Source organism: Dendroctonus ponderosae, unplaced genomic scaffold, assembly GCF_020466585.1.
Source record: "Dendroctonus ponderosae isolate FM_Combo_2020 unplaced genomic scaffold, Dpon_F_20191213v2 Dpon_F_20191213_8, whole genome shotgun sequence".
In the NCBI taxonomy this organism is placed as follows: Eukaryota; Metazoa; Arthropoda; class Insecta; order Coleoptera; family Curculionidae; genus Dendroctonus; species Dendroctonus ponderosae.
Window position 1 is genome coordinate 1972410 of NW_026019016.1, and position 10476 is coordinate 1982885.

Genomic DNA, 10476 nt, shown 5'->3' on the forward strand with positions numbered 1-10476 from the left:
ATGAAAATAAACTCATGCAGTTTTTAGACAACAAGCTTTCATGCAAAATTATCGGTAATTTTGAAGCACTTGTGCAATTACCCCCGAAAATTTCTTAAAATATCATTTAAATAGCGCCAAATTCTGATTTTTGAGCGCATCATTAATGCTGATCTGAAAGTGACGGGCTTCATGCAACTGCAGACTCTTAAATAAAAAATCAAGAGCGAGCAGAAACATGAAAATTTCTCATTTGATGAACGAGACTGACTTGGACCTAAAATTCCTCAATAGTTCATTCAATTCACCTCAAATGCTGATTTTTGCGCGCTTTGTGAACATCGATTTGTAAATTAATAGTCTTACGCAGCTGCAGACTGAAATAAAAGCTCATAATTTAATCTTGAGAGACAGGATGCACTTGAAATATTAGCGTCGCATAGAACATATTTTATCCAAAAAAATCTTAAAATATCACAGCCAAATCCTGATTTTTGCGCGCTTTATGAATGCTGGTCTGAATACCAACGGTTTCACGCTAGAGCAGGCTCTAAAATAAAAAATTGTAATTTCTCCTTCAAAGCTAGGAGGCACTTGGAAAGTTTGGCAATGTATGGCAAATAGTTGAGCCAAGAAACTCTTGAAAGATCATTTTAATCGCTCTGAATTCTGATTTTTGCGCGTTTCATGAATTCTCGTCTTAAAATAAACGCGACTGCAGACCGTCAAAGGGAAACTCACAACTTCTAATCGACAATGACTAGAAACGTTAAAAGTGACCTTTCTATAGGAGATAGTTGAGTTGACAAATGCTCAACAGTTCATTCAATTCGCCTCAATTGCTGCTGTTTGGGCGCTCTGTGAATATTGGCCTGACAATAATGGGTTTTACACAACTACAGTCTCAAAAAAATTGAAACACTTGAACTTAAAAAACACTTGAACCTAAAAATCCTCAACAATTCATTCACATCGCACTAAATCTTGATCGGAGTGTGAAAGGGAAAATGAACGGTTTCACGCAACTGCACTTTGATTCAACAAATGTCCATATCTGGAAAACTATTAACCACAGACCCAATAAACCATATATCGAAATGATCCTTATTTTTCAGCAAATTAATGCAACATATTTATACAGGGTGTTCTATTGATTGTTGTTGGCAAAAAAGATAATTTAGATTGCACATCAGTTAGCTAAAATCTTGCACCTCGTCTCGATTTCACCGTCTTCTAACAAAGCAGGCATCAAATATGTTTTCTTATGTAATTTTCTTTGGCTCAACCAGGGAAGTGTGTAAAAACGAGTATGTAATTCCCATTGGGCAAGAACTGAAAGATCTATATGAAAATGTGGATATGGGTCACAGTTTGCGACGACTGAAGATGGAGTCGGTTGTGCCACAAATGAAAACTTCCGATATCAGGTTTGACCAGGCGGTAGAAAAATGATTTGCGACTTTAATACACGTTTTCCGTGGTTTTTAGCGACCTGATAGACAGCATTAAGAATCTTTACTCTCCGTTTTTCCCCTTGGACGTGGTGAGAGACTACGTAATGACCGCTTTGGCTGAGTCCGTTGAAGTAAACCAATTGCATAATAGAGACCCCATAGGAGGCTCAAACGAAAACTTATTTCTGTAAGTTCAAGCCTACAACCTACGCACCTACAACTGATACAGCGGAAAATACTTTCGAATTATTTTGTTAGGCCGCTGTTAAAACTCGTGGACCGCCTCCTATTAGTTGGAATGCTGAGCGACGATAACGTCGACAAGCTTCTCATAATGATCTGTCCCGAAACGTGGAACCCTACTTTCAAAAAAGAGGGCAAAGACGAGCACCGAAAGGGCCTGTTGCAGATGAAAATGGCCGAGGGGGCCAAACTCCAAATGTGCTATCTTCTGCAACACTTGTGCGACATACAGTTGCGACACAGAGTCGAATCAATCATTGCCTTCAGTCATGATTTTGTGGGCGATCTGCAGACTGACCAATTGAGGCGATACATCGAAATCAAACAGTCCGACTTACCTTCAGCTGTTGCCGCGAAGAAAACCAAAGAGTTTCGTTGTCCACCCAGAGAACAAATGAATGCCATTTTGTGTAAGTTCAAAACATCAGGTACGTAAAAATTGGCCAACCACCTGCAAGACATTTCAAGTTTAATTGCTTGCGAATTGACGCGGTTATATGTCGATGTACTTAACGATTGAATAACACACTTTTGCTATTAAATTAATAGATGGAAGTACCATTTGCAAGCTGAGTTGTGTGGTTTAACGAAAACCCTGTGCTAACTGGACTAATTACATTTTGGTATCGAGTGTCCAAACAAACTCGGCTGCAGGAGATTAGAGATAAAAGTGTTTTTTGTGGTCGCACCGCTAATTTTTGGAGAGATGAAGTCCTGGTTGAAACTGTTACAACTTCCCAATTTAACAGCATTTTCAATCGTGGTCTCTGACCTACCACCGACTAAGTTCTTAGATACGCATGAAATCATAGTTAGTTAACTAATCCTCACGCTGTTTTCGTTCGTTTTTAACAATCGTTTGCACTGTTTTAATCAAATTAAGCTTCCAGTAGTTATTACTAACATTTTACAAACTGTTGCACTATTGGAACGAAGCCAATATGTCTAGAGCTGCAGAATAATGTAGATACACATATAATCAGCTTCTTAGACAATATCGATTCTTATAAGAAAGTCCGTTTTTAACTACAGTACTGTGCTCATTTTGTAAATGGTATGTCCTTCAATAAACCAAGTTCTCCGTGAAAACCGTCCACCTGATAGCAATAAACTTTTTCTATAAATACGAATTTATTCATGTAAGTAAAATTAGTTACGTGGTTTGCTGATTCATCGGGAGTTAGTTTTTGGTAGATTTGAACTTATCAGCTTCATCTCCCTTATTTGAGCAAATTCCATTTAACCGCCTCAACCGATTTAAGGACCTCCAACTGCCCGGAATGAAAGCCCACTAACCATTTTCTTTTGCGTCCTTTCATCGTCAAGAGTGAACTTTAACATTGGTTTATAATATCTAGTCTAATAAAAGTATCAGAACTGTGTGTTATTTAAATTTTGCCGCTTCTGAAATAAATGATCGGATATTTGGAAAAGCTACTTCTCAGTTTTCCCGAGCTAAAGTTTGGAAAAATTCCGATTCAGAAACTGTATTTGCCTTTATAGCTGCAATCATTCTCATAGCTCCCATGCTTATCTAGCACACATTTCCAGATTTCAAAAATATCGAGGAGGAAGAAAAAGAAAATTGTCCCCTGGGTGATGATTTATGCGAAAGAATGAACAATTTTCATAATTCGCTGATGACGCATGTGTCGCTTCAAGCCCTCCAGGCTCCGGTAGAAGAAGATAATCCGGATGAGCACGAGAAGCGAGGTCCTTTTAAAAAACTTTACAACATAATAAATGCTGTCAAAGAGCTGGAGGAAGAGCCCAAACCCCCACTAGGTGAGATTTCTAAAATATACAGGGTGATTAATGGTCTTAGGAGAAACCACTCAAACTTTATCCAGAAAGCTTCTAGTTGTTGTTGATTAGTTGAGATCCACCTACCACAATACGCTTGAGCGTTTTACATTTCTGCATTTAGCTAATTTTTTTAGAGCCCGAAAAGAAGACTCCTGAAGAAGTATTCAGAAAAGTGTTAATCAGCACCATTGTAAGATGGGCTGAGGAGGCTCAGATCGAAATGCCCAATCTAGTACAGGAAATGTTCAGGTAAAGTTTAATTTTCTTTTCCTCCCACTTTGGATGCGTTTTCATCTAACATCTGAGTAAATTTCCAGCCTTTTAGTAAGACAGTACGACTCTGTCGGCGAATTGATTCGCGCACTTGAAAAAACCTACATAATAAATTCGAAGACGAAACTTGATGTGGCCGAGATGTGGATTGGCCTCAGTCAAATTCGGGCTCTTTTGCCCGTCCAAATGTCCCAGGAGGAGGAGGAGTTTATGCGGGAGCGTCTGTGGAAGCTGGTGAACAACCACACGTTCTTCCAGCATCCGGATTTAATTAGGGTGTTGAGAATACACGAAAATGTGATGGCTGTGATGATTAACACATTAGGAAGACGGTCTCAGGCGCAGTCTGATGCCAGCACTCAAGCTGCAAATCCCGAGGGCGAAATCGGGGGAACAAAAGAAAAGGTATGCTGATGGCGCTCATCCTCTGTAAATAAATTCAGCAAAAAAGCCACATTTGAAAATAAAAATGGTCGGATGGACGCTTTTTTCCTTTAAACGAACCACTGAATTTATTCATTATGTACAAGACAATGAGTTACAAGGTCTGCCCACTTTTTTGTGCTGTAGGGAAAGACGTTCTCTCACACTTGACGACATATTTGTATAAACAAACTACACTAATTTTTTGCAAATTTCCGAATCTTTTAGTCCATCCGGATCTTTAGGATCTTTTCATATTTTGGACGATCCGAATTTTTAAAGCAATCCAGCAGTAGTTACAGTACTGCAGGTAAATTTTTGAAAAATTCCATTCTTTTTCAGGACACCTCACATGAAATGGTAGTAGCTTGCTGCAGATTTTTATGCTACTTTTGCAGAACAGGCCGGCAAAATCAGAAAGCCATGTTTGAGCACTTTGATTTCCTCTTGGATAACAGCAACATCCTGCTGTCCAGGCCCAGTCTGCGGGGCTCCACGCCTCTGGACGTTGCTTATTCGTCCCTCATGGAAAACACAGAACTCGCGCTTGCTTTAAGAGAGCACTATTTGGAAAAAATTGCCATTTATCTTTCTCGATGCGGTTTGCAATCTAATACGGAACTAGTGGAGAAGGTAATTTAGGCGTTGTTCCATTTGACGCTTCTGACGATATTCTTCATTTGAAGGGGTATCCAGATTTGGGTTGGGATCCTGTAGAAGGCGAGCGCTATTTGGACTTTCTAAGATTTTGCGTTTGGGTGAACGGCGAAAGTGTGGAAGAAAATGCCAATCTTGTAATTCGCCTGTTGATTCGAAGACCCGAATGCCTCGGTCCCGCTTTGCGAGGCGAAGGTGAAGGCTTATTGAAAGCGATTGTAGATGCAAATAAGGTAAAAACAGCCTGAAGAGTTTAGGAAAAAACGTGCAAGTCGGTATTTTCGCCAGTACTTTATAAGTTGTGTTTCTGGTATTATCGTGCGAGCGTCGCGTGTGCCAGCAGTAAAGAAGAAGTGGATATCCAAAGTGAAAAACTTATTAAAAAATCGAAACTTATATGTCGGAGGAATCCGCCGTTTCACTTATTACTATCACCCTGCTAAGACAGGAAGTCGTATCTGCAAAACCCAAGCTTTGAGATATTAAGCAATTTGTAAATTATGACATGCCATCTTCGCTTATTTGCAAAACGGTTCTTTTTTAAGATCTCAATGTGAACTTCACGTTAATAAACTTACACAAGAAATCTTAAGGTTGAAAATTTTGGGATTTGATAAAAAATTGACTTTTTGTTTTATTATTCTCATACTATTAAGGTATAGACATACTAAGTAATTTTGCAGTTTAGTACTCATAGCTTAGCAAATAACGTAAAAGCAAACAACACAAACTTTGTAAGAAAAACATATATTAACTAAAAATAATACATTATCTAATACTAGTCACTTTCAATGTCATTTCCGTCGTGCCAGTTCCATTCCAATTTTTGCAGCAATTTGGCTTTCCTATCCTTTTGGTAGGTCATTTTTAAAATGTTTGGCCAATAGAAAGTTGAGTTCAATCAATGGTCACTAAATTTGGTTTTATAAAAAAGGTTTTTAGAGCCCCTTTTAAATTGAACCTCAACAAAATTTGCTAAATAAGGTTTTGGGTGTAATTTTGTTCATTTTGAATCTTGAAGAATAGTCAATAAAATCATGAAAATCATTAAGGCTCATTTCAATCATCTCTACTTTTGAACCATTTGATTTTAAATAGTAGGTAATTGTATTACTTCGCCCGGAGTCTCCATCTTTAGTTTGTCTTTTTTTATCGATTTTTTTTAACGTTAAAAAAAAATTTACGCTATTGTTCATGGGTCACTTCCCAGAATTCTTTATTTCTAGCATTTTGTCTCCATATGTCAATTGCTTGGGTACCTTTTTTTGCACAACTTTCCTTACATGTTTCTTGCACGTCATGCTGTGCAATTTGTTCCTCCCTTTTCAGTTTCTTTCTTTCCTGTAATTATTTGCTGTAACTTTTCCTTGTTTAGTGAATTTTCGTGATTGATTTTGTTCACCGGTTTTCAAAGCAATTTCTATGATAATGTTCAATAAATCTCCAATTAATTCTGCAGGCTTTTCACTTGCGGTCTCAGTTGGAAATTCAGACTCCACAGTAAAATCTGGATCGTGTGAATTATCAATAGAATTTTTGTTTAGTCTACCATGTATATTATTAGCTCTATATGTGGACATTTTTTGAGCTAACTCCTTGTTTAGGGCTAGTAAAACTAACATTTTAGATCTAGCAGACATCTAGAAATAAATAAAAAACACATAACCTTAGAATAACCGGCACGGATGAAACACTTATGAAATAGTTAAATATAAGATATAAGTTAAATATAGAGATAATAATGCCTTGTTCTCTATATCAGCAGAATATTAAAATATAAACAACTTATATAACACTTTCGAACTAACTTAACAAACACAACCACTAAAATAATCGCAGTAATAATATCAGTTAATAAACGAACTCTAACCATAATATCTCATACGGCAAAAATACTCAATAATAATTATCAATATGACTTTTTGATCATTACGACTTAGTATAGGGGTGTCTGGGAGGTAAAACAAACTCTGTTATACCAGTATTCAGCATAAGCTGAAAAACTGAAAAATTGCAGATACGACTTCTTTTCTTAGCAGGGCAGTATAGGACACCCTGTATAAAAACCATCATGGCCCAAAGCCCTCTCAAATCGAGAGGATCAAAATCCGGACTTCGTGCTGGTCATGGTCTGTTCAACTTCCTTATGTTGTTTCCTTGTCTTCCAAATAGCTCCAAGGGCGACCCAAATCCTTTCTATTCGGTAAACCAATATTTTTTACATTATTCCAGATTTTGATTTATTTTCCTGACTGGGTGTAATTGTTATTATATTATTTTCTTTCCTGGGCTCCAGTCAAACGTAGTAGTCTGTCACGTAGTCAACTGTACACAAACAGCAAAGACCTAAATGAATGTAATGTTTACCAATTATGAGTTTGTATGAATTTTAAATCTGATGATGGCGCTGTTGTCTCGCCGAAAAGTAATGAAATAAACCATATATACATTTTTGTTTCACACTTTGACTGGAGATCTAAATGTGCAAACAGTGGACAATGTAATAAAAAATTGTGCGAAAAGTCGTGAACAAAGACTACAAAATCACATCAACGTTGAAACCATCCAGCTCTTGAACAACTATGGCTTAACAAGAAGACTAAATCGAGTGAAACCCTATGAACTAGTGCATGAAATTAATCGTTGATTCTTAACAAAGTAGAAGTTATATATGTACACATTAAAATGGTGACTCTCCAATGACAAAGCCGAAGTTAATATCATAGGATAACACTCTGCAAATGTACATCTAGTAGTTTAGGATAAGTAAATGTAGCTTATTGGTGTAAACTAGATTGCTATAACAAACTAATTAAAAAAAAAACTTTGACTGGAGCCCAGGAAAGAAAGTAATATAATAATTATTCCAGATGTCGGACAGGATATCAGATCGACGAAAAATGATGGAGGAATCACCCGAAGGAACGGTGAATTTACAACAGTTTTCTCATCCACTACCTGAAAGTGATGAAGACGAAGACTACATTGACACAGGGGCAGCTATTCTGAACTTCTACTGCACGCTGGTGGACCTGCTGGGAAGATGCGCTCCTGATTCAGCTGTAATTTCGCTGGTATGTCCATGTTCTGAGCCGATTAACTTATCGTATATTGACACGATTGTACATTGGCAAATTGCAGGGTAAAAACGAGTCTTTGAGGGCAAGAGCAATTCTCAGATCCCTTGTGCCATTAGAGGACCTACAGGGTGTTCTTAGCTTGAAATTCACTCTTCACAATCCGGCACAAGGCGAAGAGCGACCTAAGTCTGATATGCCCTCCGGGTTAACACCGCCCCATAAGCAATCTGTGGTTTTGTTCCTGGAACGGGTTTACGGTATTGAAACGCAAGAACTATTTTATCGGTTGCTCGAAGATGCTTTTTTGCCGGACTTAAGATGCGCTACGATGTTAGATAGGGTAAGCAGTCCTCATACTCTGAGATACTGTTGTGAGCAATATTTCGTTTAGCACGATGGCAGCGAATCTGATATGGCCCTCAGCATGAACCGCTACATTGGCAACTCCATCCTCCCGTTGCTAATCCAGCATAGCAAGTTCTACAGTGAGGCGGAAAACTACGCAACCATACTCGATGCCACCCTGCACACAGTCTACAGATTATCCAAGAATCGAATGCTGACCAAAGGTCAGAGAGAAGCAGTGTCGGATTTTCTGGTAGCTCTGACCAGCCAGCTGCAGCCTTCAATGCTGTTGAAGCTGCTCAGAAAACTTACTGTAGACGTATCAAACTTGTCTGAGTATACTACAGTTGCGCTGCGATTGCTCACTTTGCATTATGACCGATGTGCCAAGTATTATGGATCAAGTGGAGGCCAAGGTAGGTTCTGTTGCTGATTTTACAGTTTGGAACCCAGTAAGTATTTCAAAATTAATTTCGCAGGAGTGTATGGTGCGGCCAGTGATGAAGAGAAACGTCTGACAATGATGTTGTTCTCAAACATTTTTGATTCTCTCAGTAAAATGGATTATGACCCGGAACTTTTCGGCAAAGCTTTACCCTGTCTTACTGCCTTCGGATGTGCGCTACCGCCCGATTATTCTCTTTCGAAGAATTACGATGATGAATGGTAAGTGCGGTGTGCCTCTATCATCTCTCTAAGATACGTAGCAGATCTGTGATTTTTCACGGGCGCTCTTTGATGAAAATTGGCGCCATCAACACAGTTTCGCCCTCAGCTTCTGCTTCCTTTCAGACACTTTCTTTGAAAGTGATCGTTTCCTTTAATTTGTGTTTTGAATTTTGGGACTTCTCGGACTCCAATTTGCAGGTATTCCAATAAGTCCGCTTCAGGACCTGACGGTCCATACAATCCCCAGCCCATTAATACTTCGTCAGTTCAGTTGAACAATGATCTTAACAACATCGTGCAACAGTTTTCTGAACATTACCATGACGCCTGGGGATCCCGGAAGTTGGAAAACGGTTGGAGGCATGGCGAGACTTACTCAGGTTGGGATGGCAATAAAACTCATCCAAGATTGAAGCCCTACTCCACATTAAGTGACTATGAAAGAGAACGGTGAGCACTTACTTACTTACTGTGAAATAGCCGGCGTTAATATTGTGATTTGTTCCTCAAAAGTTACAAGGAGCCCGTACGCGAATCGCTGAAAGCTCTATTGGCGCTCGGATGGTCGGTGGAACACACTGAAGTTGATATGCCTTCAAACAGTCGCAGTTCACAATTTGTAAGAGGAGAAACTAGCAACGCTTTCGACTACAATCCGCACCCTGTGGACATGACGAACTTAACACTTTCAAGGGAAATGCAAAATATGGGCGAACGACTAGCGGAGAATGCACATGATATTTGGGCGAGGAAAAAAAGGGAGGAGCTTATCACATGTGGTGGTAAGTCCCCAGGCAAGGTTTTCAAATGAACTCAACTAAGTAAGATTTTTTCCTGTAGGTGGCATCCACCCTCAGTTAGTTCCATACGATTTACTGACTGACAAAGAAAAGAAAAAGGACAGAGAGCGATCTCAGGAGTTTTTAAAATATCTCCAATACCAAGGCTACAAATTACACAGACCGAACAGAGGAGGCCAACAAGAAACTGAACAAGCCACAGCTGGCCCGTCGATTGAACTGCGATTTGCTTACAGTTTGCTAGAGAAGCTTATCCAGTATCTCGATAAGGCCACTATTAACATGAAGCTACTGAAGCCGTCTCAAACGTTCAGCCGCCGAAACTCCTACATAAAGTCGTCGCGTGACATCAAGTTCTTTTCAAAAGTGGTCCTGCCTTTAATGGAAAAGTACTTTTCCACCCATAGGAACTATTTCATCGCTGTCGCAACAGCGACAAACCTAACTGGGGCTGCAAGCTTAAAGGAAAAGGAGATGGTGGCGGCATTGTTCTGCAAACTTGCCAGTCTTTTGAGGTCGAAATTGGCTGCTTTTGGTGCAGATGTTAGGATTACTGTACGGTGTCTGCAAGTTTTGGTAAAAGGCATCGACGCCAAGTCGTTGGTGAAGAATTGTCCGGAGTTTATTCGCACTTCCATGTTGACCTTCTTTAACAACACAGCTGATGATTTGGGGCACACCATAACTAATTTGCAAGAGGTAATAATATAGAAAAAGAGGTGTGGAAATGATAATTGCTTTGGAAAA

The 10476-nt window shown here is 39.1% G+C and overlaps 1 protein-coding gene across 3 annotated transcripts in view; it reads left to right on the forward strand.

Annotated features, from left to right (window-relative positions):
- The window catches only part of LOC109544790 (ryanodine receptor), a 60733-nt gene that overhangs the window by 30858 nt on the left and 19399 nt on the right, over nucleotides 1-10476 (forward strand). For 2 of the 3 annotated variants that reach the window (XM_048669364.1, XM_048669366.1), the window contains exons 31-45: nucleotides 1269-1406; nucleotides 1468-1620; nucleotides 1692-2086; nucleotides 3228-3461; nucleotides 3617-3731; nucleotides 3800-4160; nucleotides 4521-4811; nucleotides 4865-5068; nucleotides 7706-7909; nucleotides 7977-8255; nucleotides 8307-8676; nucleotides 8740-8926; nucleotides 9128-9379; nucleotides 9443-9711; nucleotides 9770-10428. In XM_048669364.1, coding sequence (XP_048525321.1) covers nucleotides 1269-1406; nucleotides 1468-1620; nucleotides 1692-2086; nucleotides 3228-3461; nucleotides 3617-3731; nucleotides 3800-4160; nucleotides 4521-4811; nucleotides 4865-5068; nucleotides 7706-7909; nucleotides 7977-8255; nucleotides 8307-8676; nucleotides 8740-8926; nucleotides 9128-9379; nucleotides 9443-9711; nucleotides 9770-10428 — 4111 coding nt within the window. Of the gene's footprint in view, nucleotides 1-1268; nucleotides 1407-1467; nucleotides 1621-1691; nucleotides 2105-3227; nucleotides 3462-3616; nucleotides 3732-3799; nucleotides 4161-4520; nucleotides 4812-4864; nucleotides 5069-7705; nucleotides 7910-7976; nucleotides 8256-8306; nucleotides 8677-8739; nucleotides 8927-9127; nucleotides 9380-9442; nucleotides 9712-9769; nucleotides 10429-10476 lie in introns of all 3 variants that reach the window. The other variant, XM_048669365.1, reaches the window with a different exon arrangement.